At 37.1% G+C, this 21413-nt stretch overlaps 1 protein-coding gene across 1 annotated transcript; it reads left to right on the top strand.

Annotated features, from left to right (window-relative positions):
• Positions 1-515: 515 nt before the first annotated feature.
• Positions 516-7136, top strand: LOC132142470 (protocadherin-8-like). Its single transcript, XM_059552362.1, has 3 exons — positions 516-2996; positions 5407-5608; positions 6509-7136. Exons 1-3 carry the CDS (start codon positions 564-566, stop codon positions 6742-6744), a joined length of 2871 nt encoding a protein of 956 aa, XP_059408345.1. The 5' UTR covers positions 516-563; the 3' UTR covers positions 6745-7136.
• The last annotated feature ends 14277 nt before the right edge of the window (positions 7137-21413 follow it).

Here is a 21413-nt window from a genome sequence, read left to right as displayed (position 1 = left end):
AGGCGAGATTGCAGAGGGAAAAAAGCCACAACAGCACTGACATTCATGTTAAACCAGATTTCGCACGTGACACGTCTTATGAATTTAACATTTGACTTATCACCACTGATGTGTGTATGTGTGAGGGAGAAATAAAACAAAAATGATCACCACAAAGAGGTTATTTTTAATTCAGTGACATAGAACTACTTTGCAGCAACTTTGCAATTTAAAAATTTAACCCAGGAATCATGTCTTAAAATTTTAATCACCCGCCCTCGCCATTTTCTCTCTTTATAAAATTAAATTAGGCATCACTGGCATCAAATTGTTTGCTTTATGTCATTTCCTAACTGATCTTAGACGTATATTAAAGACCTCCTTCTTTTCAAAGCAGGGATTGGTCACACTTGATCTCATTTGCATGAAGATGTCTATAAACCACCCAAGCATTGCAGTTTTATCGAACTGAACGTAGAGCTTGGCATACATGTCAGATAAACAAAATATTTTTTTAATAGACAGCAATTTGCTGTAAAATATTTTTCTCACGTGAAGTTACATAGTCTACAGCTCTTGACATTATGAGAGGGATCTCTAGCAGTCGTGTTTTGTGGCACACAGTGGTTGTCGCCTTTGTGTCACATTCTTTTCTGACCACTTTAGCAGCGGGAATGACCATGACATATCAGATATATGAAGAGGACGCTCTTTCCACTGTCATCGGAAACCTGGCAAAGGACATGTCCTTAAATATCTCAGATGGCTCTAAGACCAATTTCAGAATGATGAAGCAGTTCAATGCATCTTTTATTAGACTCAAAGAAAAAGACGGACAGCTAACAATTGGAGAACGAATAGACAGAGAAAAAATATGTAAGCATGCAATCCAGTGTCTCATTTCATTCGACGTTGTGAGTATCTCGAATGAGCAATTTAAATTAATACACATTGAAGTGGAAGTAAAGGACATCAACGACCACTCTCCCGAGTTCCCCAGAAAGGAATCCACATTGGAAATTTCAGAAAATGCAGCACTCGGAACTAGAATTCCTTTAGATGTTGCTATGGACGAGGACGTGGGTTCGAACTACATTCAGAGCTACCAAATATCAGTCAACAGTCACTTTACCATTGATGTGATGAGCAGAGCTGATGGAATTAAATATGCAGAGTTAGTGCTAATGAAAGAATTAGACAGGGAAACACATGCATCCTATGTTTTGGAGCTCGTCGCAACAGACGGAGGAAATCCATCAAGGTCCAGCAGCACAAAAATCAACATCAAAATAAAAGACTTTAACGACAATAGCCCTGTGTTCGACCGTAACAGTTTTTCAGTAGATGTACTGGAGGACGCGCCGATGGGATTATTGCTTGTAGACTTCAACGCAGTTGATCCAGACGAGGGTTTGAATGGGGAAGTTGTGTATGGGTTCGGGAATCAGGTGCCCTCAGAGATCCGGCATCATTTCAGTGTTGACAGAAAATCCGGACGCTTGACGCTCGAGAGCCCGATTGATTTTGAGAGCAAAAAAACCTATGAGTTCGATATAGTGGCATCCGACTTGGGTCCTAACCCGAGCCCATCCATTTGTAAAGTTGTTGTTCATGTGCAGGATGTGAATGACAACGCACCAGAAATCACCATTACCCCGATGACATCAGTCACCGCGGGAATAGCGTACATCACAGAGGCTGCTGCTAAAGAAAGCTTTGTGGCTCTTGTCACCATCGCGGACAAGGACTCGGGCACAAACGGAGATATTCATTGTACCCTCTATGGGCACAATCACTTCAAACTCCAGCAAGCGTACGAGGACAGCTTTATGATTGTAACGACATCTGTACTTGATAGAGAAAAAATTGCTGAGTATAACTTAACGGTTGTAGCCGAAGACCTGGGATCACCTCCGTTCAGAACAATTAAGCATTACACTATAAGGTTGAGTGATGAGAATGACAATGCCCCTTTGTTCACTAAACCAGTTTTTGAAGTTTCCTTGATGGAGAACAATGCACCAGGCGCATATATCACAACTGTGTTGGCCAGAGACCTTGACATAGGGCATAACAGCAAAATTAGCTATAAACTCTTGGAAACCTACATCACAGGCTCTCCAGTGTCAACATTTGTCTCTCTAGATCCAGCCACAGGCTCGCTCTATGCGCTCAGAAGTTTCAATTTTGAGGTCCTCAAACAGTTACAGCTACGTATTCAAGCAAGTGACGGAGGCTCGCCCCAACTCCAGCGCAGTGCAATTATTAATCTAAAAATAGCTGATCAGAATGACAATGCTCCCTCTATCACACAGCCTGCGCTAATTAATAATTCTGCAGAGGTTATACTGCCCAAAGACGCACCTTCAGGTTACGTTATAACCCAGGTACATGCTAGGGATGCTGACGAAGGTGTCAACGCAGAATTGTCGTTCAGAATCTCCGAAGGAGACGCTTCTGTTTTCTCAATTAACAGAGCCACTGGAGAAATTTATCTGAATCATGAACTCAGCTACGAAGTTTACGATAACTTGAGAATAACAGTAATTGTCAGTGACAATGGGACACCTTCCCTAGCCTCAGCAGTCACTATCAATTTCATAATAGCAGGATCTCTCCCAAATGACCGCGATGTATTCAGGAACAAAATAGACAAGGAGACTCAGGAAGGGGATCATTCAGTCATTATAATTGTCGTACTGGCGGGGAGCTGTACACTACTACTTTTAGCAATTATTATAATAGCGACTACTTGTAATAAACGAAAGGTGGATAATCGAGGCCACAGCCATTCTGGAGAGGAGGAAGGAGTTCAGGCGAAGGGAAACCATAGCGACCCACTGATTTCAATTCACAGTGACATCGTTTTTGATATTCGCCCTTACTCAAACAAGACAACTTTTTCTGGCATGATCCAGAGAGGCAGTGACATATCCTGCATGTCTGAAGATGGTACGTGTGTCTCTGAAGATAATCCGTGTGAACCAGTGGACAAAAGCCGCGGTGTCAAGTCAGAGGTAAGACCAATGTCTTAAAATGTGACTTCTGTAGTATGGAAGCATATGGGTAGCAATATTCAATTTGGAATGTAATATGCAAAATGACATTGTATTTCTGTATTTACATTTACATTTTCCAATACATTTGTGCAACCTTTGGTGCAAAATGAAAATGAAAATTAAATTACATAATTTTCATTTGCCATTTCATACACCAGTTTTAATATGTAAAATGAATACTAATTTTAACGCTTTATAAGTTGCAAAATTCAAATGAAAATGTATTACAGAAATGATTAGATATGTATAACATGTTCAAGCAAAAACTATGGCAAAATTATCATTTAAATGCTATTTTTCTTAAATGCATTAACACTCACAGTCAAGACACTTACGATTGCATTTTCATTCAATGTCCCGCAATGAATGTAGCAAAATTTAATGTGCACATTGAAAATGCATTCCGAGCCGATCACGTGTCCGCCCCCTCCCGCCATGTCAATCACTGTGTGAACAAGGCTGGGCTTGCAGAAGGTCAGAGACTTAAATCTCAAGAAGAGGATTCAATTCAGAGAACATGGACAAGACAGTTGGTCCATGTACGTTTTGATCATTTCGGTTTATGGGTTCAATATTTCATTCGCACTTGTGGGCGGAGCTGAAACGCTGCTTTCATCTGATTGGTCGAATCGCTCCACCTTCAGCTCGGTCTTTTCATTCTTTCAGGCAGAATAAGAGTCAGTGCAAGTGAAGCACTGTAATGTCTGAAACCCCTGCTCACTGTTAATTAGCATAATATTTGAATCAGATGTAGCTGGGCACATAATTTGTGCTGCTGCGACTTGCAAGAGACCCCGTTAAATTATTTCTAGGTTATAGTATTGTATAAATATTGTCCCACTGATAAAAACAGTGCAAATAGTTCTGTCTCCTTGGATAACAGTGAAGTGGAAATAAATATAATTAAATTTATGAAATAAAATTAAATAGGATTTTTTGGGAAGGTAAGTCTGGCTAGTTATACAGCAACACGAGTCAGACAAGTCTGAAGATCTGAGCTGAATTTGGTGAAACATTAAAGTTCTAGTCTGTGTCAATTACTGTCATAATAAATAATAATAATAATGTTACCTGTATTTTTCGGTATAAGTTGCATCAGTCCAAAAATACGTCATGACGAGGAAAAAAACATATATAAGTCGCACTGGACTATTAAGTCGCATTTATTCAGAACCAAGAGAAAACATTACCATCTACAGCCGCGAGAGGGCGCTCTGGGGTAGGCTACAGGAGCACTGAGCAGCATAGAGCTAATTTTACTATTTTTATTTCAGAAATGTAACTATATTAATTTTTACAATTATTTATTAATGTCACACACACATACCTAGTGCCTTATGACTTAAAAGATGAGAGTGGTAAATGTTACAGACATGGAACTGTTCAGTCTATTATTGATTTTTATTTCCACTTCACTTTTATCCAAAGAGACAGAACTATTTGCACCTTATTTATCAGTGGGACAATATTCATACAATACTACAACCTAGAAATAATTTGCAGGTCTCAGCAGCACAAATTATGTGCCCAGCTACATCTGATAAAAAAATTATGCTAATGAACAGTGAGCGGTAGTTTCAGACATTAAAGTGCTTCACTCGCACTGACTCTTATTCTGCCTGAAAGAATGAAAAGACCGAGTTGAAGGTGGAGCGATTCGACCAATCAGATGAAAGCAGTGTTTCAGCTCCGCCCACAAGTGCGAATGAAATATTGAAGCCATAAACCGAAATGATCAAAACGTACACGGACCAACTGTCTTGTCCATGTTCTCTCACTTGAATCCTCTTCTTGAGATTTGAGTCTCTGACCTTCTGCAAGCCCCGCCTTGTTCATGCAGTGATTGACATGGTGGGAGGGGGTGGACACGTGATCGGCTCGGAATGCATTTTCAATGTGCACATTGAATTTTGCTACATTCATTGCGCGACACTTAATGAAAATGCAATCGTAAGTGTCTTGACTGTGAGTGTTAATGCATTTAAGAAAAATAGCATTTAAATGATAATTTTGCCACAGTTTTTGCTTGAACATGTTATACATATCTAATCATTTCTGTAATACATTTTCATTTGAATTTTGCAACTTATAAAGCGTTAAAATTAGTTTTCATTTTACATATTAAAACTGGTGTATGAAATGGCAAATTAAAATTATGTAATTTAATTTTCATTTTGCACCAAACGTTGCACAAATGTATTGGAAAATGGAAATGTAAATACAGAAATGCATTGTCATTTTACATATTGCATTGTCATTTTGCATATTACATCCCAAATTGAATATTGCTACCCATACGCTTCCATACTGTAGGCTATTTGATATCATTAAATGTTTTTTTCTCAAATATTGTTCTTTATTTTAACAGGGGTTTTCTACTCTACCTAGTTATGGTAAAGATGCAATGAGACAGATTATAATTTGGAAAGGCACCTCGTACGCAACTATATCAGCGCAAGAGCCTCATAGTGGAAAGGACAGCGGAATTGGAGATAGCGACAATGACAGTGATTCAGATATAAGCGGCGATGACTTGCGAAAAGACGACCATCAAAACAGCGTTCAAAATGGTAAGGCTAAGAATCAGTGGGGTCGAAACGTGCATGTTCATGTAAAGATTTCCACATAATGAGAAATGAAATATAAAATACCAAGCTTATTAATTTTGTAACCATACTGTCTATAAATCTGTACAATTGTGCAGATGTGCTTTAGGTTTATGGCCTTGCATTCCGTTTTCTTTTGGCAACTCAGTGTACAAAGGCGTACAAAGTTTTATGTTTGCTGATATAGGCCTAGGCTATTTTTAAAATTACCTTTAATATAATGGAAAGTATTCTGGAGATTATGTAAAAATTTGACTTGAAAGAAGATATGGTTAGCAATAGTAAATACCAAATAAGCAATTATAAAAGTAGAAGTAGTAAATACTGCTGAATAGCTTTTACCCTAAATGAAAGTAAATTCAGTCTCTTGAAATGTGGTTTGTGTGACAATTCACAAGCTCAAAAGAACATGTGAGGGTAGTTATTTGATACATCCTGTCTGAATATGCAAACCCAAACGAAAAGTTTGCTTTTGTATGTTATATGCATGAAGATTCATCCCTGCAGGATTTGCTGTTTGATTTCTTCACTTACTGTTTGTTCCATTTTGGATAGGTGTGTTGTTGACCTTTTGTTGCTGCTATTGGAATTAAGGTCTATAGATAAGATGCCCTTTTTTTCTTAGTGCAGGGCGAAAAAGCATCTTTCAAAATATATAACATTTTACGTACACAGCAAGCACAGTAACCTATTTCAGAAATTTGGTTTTATGGGGAGCCAAAAGAGGTACTGCAAATTTAAATATAATCTGACAGAGATGGGAGGGTTCTACTAAGCTTATAAAACCTCTACATTGTCGTAATGTCTGTTTTCATAGATAGGCTAAAAGGCTTGTAAAAAAATGTATTCTTTTCCTTTCTAAAGGTCTGTGGGCATGCACAAGTGAGTGCAAGATTTTGGGACATTCAGACCACTGCTGGAGTCCAACTGCTTCCAGGATAAACTGCAGTTTAGCACATTCATTTGCTAAGACAGGTTCACTTCCACTAGACACTCTCAGGAGGGAAAACTACAACCAAGCCCACATTCCAAAAACAGTGGGATTGCAGAGTGTCTGTGAGAAAGTAGTGCACAGAGAATATGACTATATAACCAGTTAATTCATGTCAAAAGGTCATGAAATTGGTGTTTTCACAAAAAGCAACACACTGACACACTGAGTAAGTGTTAAGATGAACAAAACCAGCCATACTGACAGCTGTTCACAAATAGTTTATGTTGTAATAGTTTATTACAAATAGTTTATTTTTAACAAATAGTTTTTTTTTGGACATGTGTAAAGTTTGTTGATTTTATGCAGATTTTCACACTTGTCAGCTGACCTTGTATAGAGAATAATAATTTATGTGCTTTTTTTTTTAAGATGATTAAAATGATATAGCCTACTTGGTTTTAAAAATAGATTTTTTTTTGTTTTTCACAATTCAAAATGGTTGTTAATGAACAAAAACATTTCTCTGAATGAATTTATATATTTATTTGTATAATATGTCTTTAAGGGTGTACTCACACTAGCCAGTTTGAACCGTGCCCGAGTGCGTTTGACCACCAAAGCGCGGTTCGTTTGACTAGTGTGAGTGCTCCGAACCGTGCCCGGGCGCGGCTCGATTAGCCGGCCCTGGACCGCTTGGAAGAGGTGGGCCAGAGCACGGTTCAGTTGGACTCGGGCGCGGTTCGCATGCAGTGTGAGTGCTAACCGCTATGGCTAACCGTGCTGGAGCACGGAACAGGACGCGTGGCGTCACGGTTTTGCGACGCTCCAGCTGGTACCTTGCAAACCTCCTCATACGAGCAGCACGATTACGTGAAAATTTTCGCGCCACTAAGGCGACACATCTGTATAACAACAGGCTGTGAGAGGGCTGTGGACCAAACAACACAAAATTATCCACAAAGAAAACAGAGCGATGGACTCCAGTGTGTTCAGAGAGCGCCGCTCTTCCTGTTTATCCCGAAACCGTCGCGCACCATAATGACGTAAGCGTGCTCCGGCACGAATGCTGAAACCCTATGTGAGTGCAGGCCAGAGGGGGAGTGGGGAGGGGGGACAATCGTACTCGGGCCCGGTTCATGGCAACCGTGCCTAGTGTGAGTACACCCTAATAGTTGCACTTGATTAAATGTCTCATTTTAGAAAAGGGAAGGGAATTCAATTATAGGGATGAATGTGTTAAACCTGCATTAAAAGCTGAACGGCTTTTACTTATTACATTTCAAAGACTAATGATTATTTGTAAATAAATAATATTATTAATTGTCTGATCAGTCTGTATTTTTAAAATCGTAAAGTAGTTTGTATAGCCTACTTGATAGCCTAGACACCAAACTTTTAAAAAGTCACAGAGAGGAATTCATGTGGTATGATAACATATTCAGGGGTGTTAAATTTATATTAATTATCAATATTTAAAACAGTTGTGCTGCCCATTATTTTGTGGAAACCAATAAATTTCTCATTATTCTTTGAATAGAACTTGCAAAAGAGCTGTATTTACTTTAAACATTTTTTTAAATCAATTTAAAAGTATTTAATGTAATTTATCAAATGAATCCATCTTTTCTGTATAAACTGTTTTCAAAACAATAAATCTTTAAAATATTGAAAATGAAAACAATGACCAATTATAACATTAGAACATATTTCAGCCAAAAATTTAAATTCTGTCATTAATTACTTACCCACATGTTGCTCCAAACCCATAAGACCCTTTTGTGCAGAACACAAATGAAGATATTTTTTTAACAGATGCCTTTTGTACGCAAAAAAAACAACAACAAAAATATTCAGAAATTATGTATCCCTAACACGTTTTTACAAAAGTACAATGAGATGGCCAGCTCTCACGCCAGCACAACACTGATGCATCATGGTGCTCTTATGAATGTGTTATTTTATAAATAAAAAAATAAATTTCTCAGATTTCATTAAAAAGTTCTATATTCATGACCCAAAGATGAACAAAAGTTTGGCTTGGAACAACATGAAGTTTATGGTCTAACACATTAAATCAGTTCCTTCAGGGGGAGTAGATCTCTGTAGATCTCTGCCTGATCTCTTATCTTCTGGTTCGTGTGCTTCTTCCACCATTCCAATTCTGGATTATTGAGCCACAACAGATGTTTCCACATTGAATGCTTTACCCAGACTGTTTTTTCTCCAGCATCTAAAGTGAGAAAGAAAACAATACATAAAATGTTAATGTAAAAATGTTATTAATAATAAAATAAAATAAAAACAATGGTTGTCCAAAATGTAAAGTATGCACTTGAGTTTTCCCTCTTGTTAGGGCATTTCCACCTCAGGGCACAAAAGAGTGGTAGCTGACTTACAGGATAAGAATAATTTTCTAGAATTTTGACAATTTTTTGTCACTTCCTATATAGGGCTCCAGACTGCAACCAAATGGTCACATTTTGCAACCATTTTTTCTGCCGGTGCGACTAAATTTTGTGAGCAATGGGCACTGTTCTGTTGCATATGGAAACATCAAACGTCAAGCGAAACAAAGGCTAGTGAAAATGCGATACTCATTTGAGCTGCGCAACACGGACCGTTTATCAGCTCAGCACATACAACCTTCTCCTAGCTCACAAAAGGCTTACTCAGGAAGCATTGTTGATTTCGCGATACTCTTACTGCACAGTGCTGGTTAAGGTTGCTGTGAGCTCTAGTGAGAAGTATTCAAATTCTGCACAGAAATCTGTTAGAAACGGGTCAAACAGCGCAGATATGTAACCAGAAGTAGTAACGCTAACTATAACCATTCCGCTGCAGGACAAATAGTTGAATTTCATTACATTATGCATTTCAGGGTTTGTACAACCTTTTGAGGGATGAATTCAAGCAATTTTAAGTATCTCACACAACTATTCACAGGACTTTAAAACTCTAAAGAGGATGTTATTTTTAAAGGGATGACCAAAATATACTTTGTGGTAAACAATAAGTTTGTAAAATGAAAAAAGGGGCATCAAATTACCAATATAAGCAGTTGATTGCAGCAGAGGAACACTTGTAGGCTTATTAGTTATTCATTTCTACTTTATATTTTGAAATTATAAAAACACTATTAGAAAATTTTAAATCATCATGAAATAAAATTTTGTAAAGTTTTGCTCTGTTTTGTGTATGAAGTAAGAAATATCATAAAGTTGAAAAACACAAACTTCCCTGTGACTGAATCAGGCATGAAAAAAGAGAGCACCTTTTATAATCACTGAAGTTGTTGGTTAGTTCCATGTAATACTACAGAGGAAAAAATTATACATTTAATAGTAAAATATGTAAATTTTCTATAAAAAATGTTGTGCTTTCCAACTCAAGCTCAGTGCTTTACTGTCAAATTTGCAAGAAATAAATGTGAAATATAACTAGTAACTACACTTATTAATGCAAAACTATAACAATTTTATGATTTAATTGTCTTTATTTTTATCCCCACACACCACCCCCAGTGCTACCAAATCAGCTTCCAGTACTGGAGGGGCGAAGAGTCCCTGTCACCTGTTGCAGACGTGTGGTTTCTTTCTGTTGTATTTGTTATAGGACTCTTTTTATTAAATCCCTGAGTGCAGGGCAAGTTTTTTATGCTTTAATTCATTATTTTCTAAATACTTTATATTTTAAATTAAGGAAGCAGTAGGGAGGTGGGTGCCATTTATTTTTATATATTTTTCTCCTGTTTATAGATAGTAAGGGTGTTAGGTTTAGTATTGTATTTTGTTTGCATCATTATTTTGGGTTTAGGTTATTTAGTTTACTAAAATAGTTAGACTTATTTTTGTTATTTTGGCTATTACTCCTTCCTGAATTCAATTACTTCCAATTGCTTACATGGGCGGCAGTGGCTCAGTGGGTGGCAGTTGCTCAGTGGTTCATGTAGGTGTCTACAAACCCGAAGGTTGGAGGTTCAATCCCGGCTTCACCTTGAATGGCTGACACTGCAGTTGGTGTGTGAATGGGTGAATGTGAGTCAACTTGTAAAGTGCTTTGGATGACCATGGGGTCTGTTGAAAGCGCTTTATAAATGCAGTCCATTTACCATGTAAGATCTTTCATTTTCTTTGTTACTGTTTTTTCCTATGTTCCATCAATAAATCTTAATTTAGCTTGATTTATGGTTCGGGTGTTGAATCAGTACTGAGACGGCAGACAGGGTTCTGAAAACGTACTATTTGTTTAGTTTAATTAGAATTTACTTCTTTTTTTTTTTTCATATGTTCCTTATTCCAGGGGCAGACTGGCCATCGGGAGCACCGGGACATTTCCCGGTGGCCTGACGGTCATTCTGGCCTGCCGGCTGCCGGCTGCCGGCTGCCGCTGTGCAGTCGATCAGGCTGACGTGCAATACGCTGGTATGCAAATGCAAATTAATTGACGGATTTATGAATTTACGAATCAGGCGATCGCAGAGCGAAAATGACACCACCACATGACCAAACATCAGCGAAGCACTTTCTAATTGGCTATATCCAGAGGCAGGCTTTATCTTAGAAAATATCGCAGAAAATGGAGCGTAAAGGCAAAGGACGAGCAGGGAGGGAACGTATAAAAATGAGAAAAGCCCTGGCCACAGACGCAACAAGTTGCTGAAGGTCGATCAGAATTACATTTATATTTACTAGGGATGGGAAGGTTCACTGAAAAAACCGAACCGTTCGGTTCTCCACACATGGTTCTGCACGCGCTGGGACCGCTGTTCATCTTAAATCTGACAAAGCATCTGTAATATTAACATGAAAAACAAACAGGATTCAGTTAATATATGTTTCTGTTGATGGATGCGCATTCTGGATTCCCAGACATTACCCTGGGCAAATCATTCACTCTTGTTCAATACTAATACCAACACTGGATCAGTGCATTATTTTAAAGTGATAGTCTTTATATTAATCGAACAGCAACAACAAAAAAATCACTCATTGCTCTTGATTAAAAAGCTTTTGTAACTTTAATAAAGAACTAGATAAAAAAGTTTGTCAAGACAAACTTTAAGTTGGCTTGAGAAAGCCTGACCAGAAAGTTTAGAAAGTTTGAAAAGTTTGAAAATGTGAAAAGTTAAAAAAGATTTGAAAGTTTAAGAAGTTTAAAAAAGACAGTGATTAACATATTCCTAGCATTACTAGCAAGTGACTACCATGTCATTAGCATGATTAGCAAAGTTGCTAGCATGTTGCTAGCATGATTAGCAAGTGAGTAGCATGTACTTAGCATGATTAGCAAGGTATCTAGCATGTCGCTAGCATAATTAGCAAGTGACTAGCCATGTCGCTAGCATGATTAGCAAGTTACTAGTATGTCTCTAGCATGATTAGCATCAGACTAACATGTTGCTAGCATGATTAGCATGTCTCTAGCATGATTAGCATCAGACTAACATGTTGCTAGCATGATTAGCAAGTTTCTAGCATGATTAGCATGTGACTAGCATGTTTCTAGCATGATTAGCATGTTGGTAGCATGTTGTTAACATAATTAGCAAGTGACTAGCCATGTCACTAGCATGAATAGCAAGTTACTAGCATGTCGCTAGCATGCTGTTAGCATGATTAAAATGTCTCTAGCATAACTAGCATGCGAATAGAATGTTGCTAGCATGATTTTAGCATGATTAGCATGTTTCTAGCATGATTAGCATGTTTCTAGCATGTTGCTAATATGTTTCTAGCATGATTAGCATGTTTCTAGCATGATTAGCATGTGACTAACATGTTTCTAGCATGATTAGCATGTTACTAGCATGTTGCTAACATGATTTTACCATGATTAACATGTTGCTAGCATGTTTCTAGCATGATTGGCATATTGCTAGCATGTTTCTAGCATATTGCTAGCATGTCGCTAGCATTTTTCTAGCATGACTAGCATGCGACTAGCATGTTGCTAGCATGATTAGCATGTTGCTAGTATGTTTCTAGCATGATTAGCATGTTGCTAGCATGTCGCTAGCATAATTAGCAAGTGACTAGCCATGTCGCTATCATGATTAGCAAATTACTAGCATGTCACTAGCATTTGTTGGCATGATTAACATGTTTCCAGCATGACTAGCATGCGACTAGCATGTTGCTAGCATGATTAGCATGTTGCTAGTATGTTTCTAGCATGACTAGCATGCGACTATCATGTTGCTAGCATGATTAGCATGTTGCTAGCATGTTGCTAGCTTGTTTCTAGCATGACTAGCATGCGACTAACAAGTTGCTAGCATGATTAGCATGTTGCTAGCATGATTTTAACATGTTGTTAGCATGTTCCTAGCATGACTAGCATGCAACTAGCATGTTGCTAGCATGATTTTAGTATGATTAGCATGTTGCTAGCATGTTTCTAGCATTATGGGCATGCGACTAGCATGTTGCTAGCATGTTTCTAGCATGATTAGCATGTTGCTAGCATGTTTCTAGCATGACTAGCATGTTACTAGCATGTTGCTAACATGATTTTACCATGATTAACATGTTGCTAGCATGTTTCTAGCATGATTAGCATATTGCTAGCATGTTTCTAGCATATTGCTAGCATGTCGCTAGCATGACTAGCATGCGACTAGCATGTTTCTAGCATGATTAACATGTTGCTAGCATGTTTCTAGCATGATTAGCATGTTGCTAGCATGTCGCTAGCATAATTAGCAAGTGACTACCCATGTCGCTAGCATGATTAGCAAATTACTAGCATGTCACTAGCATTTGTTGGCATGATTAACATGTTTCTAGCATGACTAGCATGCGACTAGCATGTTGCTAGCATGATTAGCATGTTGCTAGTATGTTTCTAGCATGACTAACATGCGACTAGCATGTTGCTAGCATGATTAGCATGTTGCTAACATGTTGCTAGCTTGTTTCTAGCATGACTAGCATGCGACTAACAAGTTGCTAGCATGATTAGCATGTTGCTAGCATGATTTTAACATGCTGTTAACATGTTTCTAGCATGACTAACATGCAACTAGCATGTTGCTAGCATGATTTTAGTATGATTAGCATGTTGCTAGCATGTTTCTAGCATTATGGGCATGCGACTAGCATGTTGCTAGCATGTTTCTAGCATGATTAGCATGTTGCTAGCATGTTTCTAGCATGACTAGCATGCAACTAGCATGTTGCTAGCATGATTTTAGCAAGATTAGCATGTTGTTAGGATAGATAGATAGATAGATAGATAGATAGATAGATAGATAGATAGATAGATAGATATTAAATATTAGATAGATAGATAGATAGATAGATAGATAGATAGATAGATAGATAGATAGAAAAGGTTTGAAGATAGATAGATAGATAGATGATAGAAACAGTTTGAAGATAGATAGATAGATAGATAGATAGATAGATAGATAGATAGATAGATAGATAGATAGATAGATAGATAGATAGATAGATAGATAGATAAGGTTTGAAGATAGATAGATAGATAGATAGATAGATAGATAGATAGATAGATAGATAGATAGATAGATAGATAGATAGATAGAAAAGGTTTGAAGATTAGCATGTTGCTATCATGTTTCTAGCATGATTAGCATGTTGTTAGAATGTTTATAGCACGATTAGCATGCAACTAGCATGTTGCTAGCATGATTTTAGCATGATTAGCATGTTGCTAGCATGTTTCTTGCATGATTAGCATATTGCTTGCATGTCGCTAGCATGTCTCTAGCATGATTAGCATGTTGCTAACATGTTGCTACCATGTTTCTATCATGATTAGCATTCAACTAGCATGTTGCTAGCATGATTTTAGCATGATTAGCATGTTGCTAGCATGTTTCTAACATGACTAGCATGCGAATAACATGTTTCTAGCATGATTAGCATGTTGGTAGCATGTTTCTAGCATGACTAGCATGTTGCTAGCATGATTTTACCATGATTAGCATGTTGCTAGCATGTTTCTAGCATGATTAGAATGTTTGCTAGCATGTCGCTAGCATGTTTCTAGCATGATTAACATGTTTCTAGCATGACTAGCATGCGACTAGCATGTTGCTAGCATGACTATCATGTTGTTAGCATGTTTCTAGCATGACTAGCATGCGACTAGCATGTTGATAGCATGTTTCTAGCATGATTACCATGTTGCTAGCATGTTTCTAGCATGACTAGCATGCGACTAGCATGTTGTTAGCATGTTTCTAGCATGATTAGCATGCGACTAGCATGTTGCTAGCATGATTAGCTTGTTGCTAGCATGTTTCTGGTGTGACTAGCATGCAACTAGCATGACTAGCATGAAACTAGCATGATTTTAGCATGATTAGCATGTTGCTAGCATGTTGCTAGCTTGTTTCTAGCATGACTAGCATGCGACTAGATAGATGGATAGATTAGATGAGTTTGAATAAGTTTAAATTGATTAGCATCAAAGCTTGATTGAGTCTAATGGGATTTGGAGCTTGGGTCATCTCAACATCCTTTCAATGAAAGTCTATGGGATTTTTATGATTTTTAATATTAATTTTTAACTCAAACTAGTCTGAAAAGATATAGCACACCAAGTCAGAACAGTATGAAGGTCTGACCCGAGTTTGGAGTATGTAGCTTGAACGGTCTAGGAGGAGTTAGTGTCCAAACATTTTGCGGTCAGAAGAAGAAGATGAAGAAGAAGAAGAAGAAGAAGAACTAGATAAAAAAGTTTGTCAAAACAAACTTTAAGTTGGCTTGAGAAAGCCTGACCAGAAAGTTTGAAAAGTTTGAAAATGTGAAGTTTAAAAAGATTTAAAAGTTTATGAAATTTAAGACAGTGATTAACATATTGCTAGCATAACAAGCAAGTGACTACCATGTCATTAGCATGATTAGCAAAGTTGCTAGCATGTTGCTAGCATGATTAGCAAGTGACTAGCATGTACTTAGCATGATTAGCAAGGTATCTAGCATGTCGCTAGCATTATTAGCAAGTGACTAGCCATGTCGCTAGCATGATTAGGAAGTTACTAGCATGCCTGTAGCATGTTTCTAGCATGATTAGTATGCGACTAACAAGTTCCTAGCATTATTAGCATGTTTCTAGCATGATTAGCATGTGACTAGCATGTTTCTAGCATGATTAGCATGCGACTAGCATGTTTCTAGCATGATTAGCATGTTGCTATCATGTTTCTAGCATGATTAGCATTCAACTAGCATGATTACCATGTTGCTAGCATGTTTGTAGCATGATTAGCATGCGACTAGCATGTTGTTAGCATGATTTTAACATAATTAGCATGTTGCTAGCATGTTTCTTGCATGATTAGCATGTTGCTACCATGTCGCTAGCATGTTTCTAGCATGACTAGCATGCGACTACCATGTTGCTAACATGATTTTACCATGATTAGCATGTTGCTAGCATGTTTTTAGCATGATTAGAATGTTTGCTAGTATGTCGCTAGCATGTATCTAACATGATTAGCATGTTGCTAGCATGTTGCTAGCATGATTTTAGCATGATTAGCATGTTGTTAAAATGTTTCTTACATGATTACCATGCGACTAGCATGTTTCTAGCATGATTAGCATGTTGCTAGCATTTTTCTAGCATGACTAGCATGCGACTAGCATGTTTCTAGCATGATTAGCATGTTGCTAGCATGTTTCTAGCATGACTAGCATGCGACTAGCATGTTTTTACTAGCATGATTTTACCATGATTAGCATGTTGCTAGTATGTTTCTAGCATGATTAGAATGTTTGCTAGCATGTCGCTAACATGTATCTAACATGATTAGCATGTTGCTAGCATGTTGCTAGCATTTTTCTAGCATGACTAGCATAGGACTAGCATGTTGCTAGCATGATTAGCATGTTGTTATCATGTTTCTAGCATGACTAGCATGTTGCTAGCATGATTTTAGCATGATTAGCATGTTGTTAGCATGTTTCTAGCATGTTGCTAGCATGATTTTAGCATGATTAGCATGATGCTAGCATGTTTCTAGCATGCTTACCATGCAACTAGCATGTTGATAGCATGTTTCTAGCATGATTAGCATGTTGCTAGCATGTTTCTAGCATGTTTCTTGCATGATTAGCATGTTGCTAGCATCTCGCTAACATGTCTCTAGCATAATTAGCATGTTGCTAACATGTCGCTAGCATGTTTCTAGCATGATAAGCATGCGACTAACATGTTGCTAGCATGATTTTAGCATGATTAGCATGTTGTTAACATGTTTCTAACATGACTAGCATGTTTCTAGCATGATTAACATGTTGCTAGCATGTTTATAGCATGACTAGCATGCGACTAGCATGTTGCTAGCATGATTTTACCATGATTAGCATGTTGCTAGCATTTTTCTAGCATGATTAGAATGTTTGCTAGCATGTCGCTAGCATGTATCTAACATGATAAGCATGTTGGTAACATGTTGCTAGCATGTTGCTAACATGCATAGCATGCGACTACCACGTTGCTAGCATGATTAGCATGTTGCTAACATGCATAGCATGCGACTAGCATGTTTCTAGCATGATTTTAGCATGATTATCATGTTGTTAACATGCGACTAGCATGTTGCTAGCATGATTTTACCATGATTAGCATGTTGCTAGCATGTTTCTAGCATGATTAGCATATTGCTAGCATTATAGATAGATAGATAGATAGATAGATAGATAGATAGATAGATAGATAGATAGATAGATAGATAGATATTGTGAGATTATAGATAGATAGATAGATAGATAGATAGATAGATAGATAGATAGATAGATAGATAGATAGATAGATAGATAGATATCGTGAGATTATAGATAGATAGATAGATAGATAGATAGATATTTATAGATAGATAGATAGATAGATAGATAGATAGATAGATAGATAGATATCGTGAGATTATAGATAGATAGATAGATAGATAGATAGATAGATAGATAGATATTATAGATAGATAGATAGATAGATAGAGAGAGAGAGAGAGAGAGATGAGTTTGAATGGGTTTGAAAGGGTTAGTAATAGTACATAGGAAGTCTGATTGAGTCTAATGGGCTTCAGTTTGTTTAGATTTGAATTTTTGACAGTTGGAGTTTGACGGAATGTTCAGATGAGCAGAGGCTTTTCAATGTTAAGTCTATGGGATTTTTATTTTTAGTTTTAATCTTCATTTTTATGAAAACCGTAAGTCCGATCAGTTAGAAAAGATATAGCACACCCGGCGAGATCAGTCTGAAGAGCTGGGCTGAGTTTGGAGTCTGTAGAGTTAACGGTCAAGGAGGAGTAGCAGTCAGAAATTTAGTCTCAGAAGAATAATAACTAGAAAAAAAAAAGTTTGTCAAGACAAACTTTAAGTTGGCTTGAGAAAGCCTGACCAGAAAGTTTGAAGAAGTTTAAAGAAGTTAGAAGTTTATAGTTTAAAGTTAGATTGATAGATTAGTTGAAAGAAAGAAAGATATATTAGTTAGAAAGAATGACAGATAGATTAGTTAAAAAGAATGATATATATTAGTTCAAAAGAAAGAATGATAGATTAGTTTGACAGAAAGAATGCATGCAACAAACATGCTTCTAGCATGATTAGCAAGTTACTAGCATGTTGTTAGCATGACTAGCATGTCGCTACCATGTTTCTAGCATGACTAGCATGTTGCTAGCATGTTTCTAGCATGATTAACATGCGAATAGCATGACTAGCATGTCGCTACCATGTTTATAGCATGATTACCATGCTGCTAGCATGTTGCTAACATGTTTCTAGCATGATTAGCAAGTTACTAGCATGTTGTTAGCATGACTAGCATGTTGCTAGCATTTTTCTAGCATGACTAGCATGCGACTAGCATGTTGTTAGCATGTTTCTAGCATGATTAGCATGTTAATAGCATGTTGTTAGCTTTTTGTTATCATGACTAACATGTTGCTAGTATATTTCTAGCATGATTAGCATTTGACTAGCACGTTGCTAACATGTTTCTAGCATGATTAGCATGTTGTTAGCATGTTTCTAGCATGATTAACATGCGCCTAGCATGTTGTTAACATGATTTTAGCATGATTAGCATGTCGCTAGCATGTCTCTAGCATGATTAGCATGTTAATAGCATGTCGGTAGCATGTTTCTAGCATGATTAACATGTTGCTAGCATGTTGTTAGCATGTTTCTAGCATGAGTAGCATGTTGCTAGCATTTTTTAGCATGATTAGCATGCGACTAGCATGTCGCTAGCATGTTTTCTAACAAGATTAGCATATTTCTAGCATGACTAGCATGCGACTAACATGTTGCTAACATGATTAGCATGTTGCTAGGATGTTTCTAGCTTGACTTGCATTCGACTAACATGTTGCTAGCATGATTTTAACATGATTAGCATGTTGCTAGCATGTTTCTAGCATGACTAGCATGCGACTAGCATGTTACTAGCATGACTAGCATGCGACTAGCACGTTGCTAGCATGTTTCTAGCATGATTAGCATGTTGTTAGCATGATTTTAGCATGATTAGAATGTTGCTAGCATGTCCCCAGCATGATTAGCATGTTGCTAGCATGTCGCTAGCATGTTTCTAGAATGATTAGCATGTGACTAACATGTTGCTAACATGATTTTAGCATGATTAGCATGTTGTTAGCATGTTTCTAGCATGACTAGCATGACTAGCATGCGACTAGCACGTTGCTAGCATGTTTCTAGCATGACTAGCATGCGACTAGCATGTTGCTAGCATGATATTACCATGATTAGCATTTTTCTAACATGACTAGCATGCGACTAGCATGTTGCTAATATGATTAGCATGTTGCTAGGATGTTTCTAGCATGCGAATAGCATGTTGCTAGCATGATTTTAGAATGATTAGCATGATGCTAGCATGTTTATAGCAAGTTTCTACCATGATTAGCATGCCACTAGCATGTTGCTAGCATGTTTCTAGCATGACTAGCATGCGACTAGCATGTTTCTAGCATGTTTCTAGCATGATTAGCATGTTGTAAGCATGATTAGCATGTTGCTAGCATGTCCCTAGCATGATTAGCATGTTGCTAGCATGTCGTTAGCATGTTTCAAGAATGATTAGCATGTGACTAACATGTTGCTAACATGATTTTAGCATGATTAGCATGTTGTTAGCATGTTTCTAGCATGACTAGCATGCGACTAGCATCTTGTTAGCATGTTGCTAGCATGATTTTAGCATGATTAGCATGTGACTGACATGTTGCTAACATGATTTTAGCATGATTAGCATGTTGCTAGCATGATTTTAGCATGATTAACATGTTTTTAGCATGTTTCTAGCATGACTAGCATGCGACTAGCATGTTGGTAGCATGATTTTAGTATGATTAGCATGTAGCTAGCATGTTTCTAGCATGATTAGCATGTTGTTAGCATTTCACTAGCATGTTTCTAGCATGACTAGCATGCGAATAGCATGTTGCTAGCATGATTAGCATATTATTAGCATATTATTAGGATAGATAGATAGATAGATAGATAGATAGATAGATAGATAGATAGATAGATAAGGTTTGAAGATAGATAGATAGATAGATAGATAGATAGATAGATAGATAGATAGATAGATAGATAGATAGATAGATAAGGTTTGAAGATAGATAGATAGATAGATAGATAGATAGATAGATAGATAGATAGATAGATAGATAGATAGATAGATAGATAGATAGACAGAAAAGGTTTGAAGATAGATAGATAGATAGATAGATAGATAGATAGATAGATAGATAGATAGATAGATAGATAGATAGATAGATAAGGTTTGAAGATAGATAGATAGATAGATAGATAGATAGATAGATAGAAAAGGTTTGAAGATAGATAGATAGATAGATAGAGAGAGAGAGAGAGAGAGAGAGAGAGAGATAGATAGATAGATAGATAGATAGATAGATAGATAGATAGATAGATAGATAGATAGATAGATAGATAGATAGATAGATAGATAGATTAGATGAGTTTGAATGAGTTTCAATTGATTAGCATCAAAGCCTGATTGAGTCTAATGGGATTTGGAGCTTGGGTCATCTGAACATCCTTTCAATGAAAGTCTATGGGCATTTTTATGATTTTTAATATTAATTTTTAAGAAAACCGTAACTCAAACCAGTCTGAAAAGATATAGCACACCGAGTCAGAACAGTATGAAGGTCTGACCCGAGTTTGGAGTATGTAGCTTGAACGGTCTAGGAGGAGTTAGTGTCCAAAATGTTTGCGGCCAGGAAAAAATTTGAAGAAGAAGAAGAACTAGAAAAAAAAGTTTGTTGAGACAAACTTTAAGTTGTCTTGAGAAAGCCTGACCAGAAAGTTTGAAGAAGTTTAAAGAAGTTAGAAGTTTATAGTTTAAAGTTAGATTGTAGATTAGTTGAAAGAAAGAAAGATATATTAGTTAGAAAGAATGACAGATAGATTAGTTAGAAAGAATTATATAGATTAGTTCAAAAGAAAGAATGATAGATAGATTAGTTTGACAGAAAGAATGCATGCGACTACCATGTTTCTAGCATGATTAACAAGTTACTAGCATGTTTCTAGCATGACTAGCATGTTGCTAGCATGTTTCTAGCATGATTAGCATTTGACTAGCATGTTGTTAACATGTTTCTAGCATGATTAGCATGTTGTTAGCATGTTTCTAGCATGATTAGCATGCGACTAGCATGTTGCTAACATGATTTTAGCATGATTAGCATGTCGCTAGCATGTCTCTAGCATGATTAGAATGTTGCTAGTATGTTTCTAGCATGATTAGCATTCGACTAGCATGATTAGCATGTTGCTAGAATGTTTGTAGCATGATTAGCATTCGACTAGC

This window comes from Carassius carassius, chromosome 6, assembly GCF_963082965.1.
Source record: "Carassius carassius chromosome 6, fCarCar2.1, whole genome shotgun sequence".
NCBI lineage: Eukaryota > Metazoa > Chordata > Actinopteri > Cypriniformes > Cyprinidae > Carassius > Carassius carassius.
Note: the sequence above shows the minus strand (reverse complement) of the source record. Positions and strands in the feature narration are given on the sequence as shown.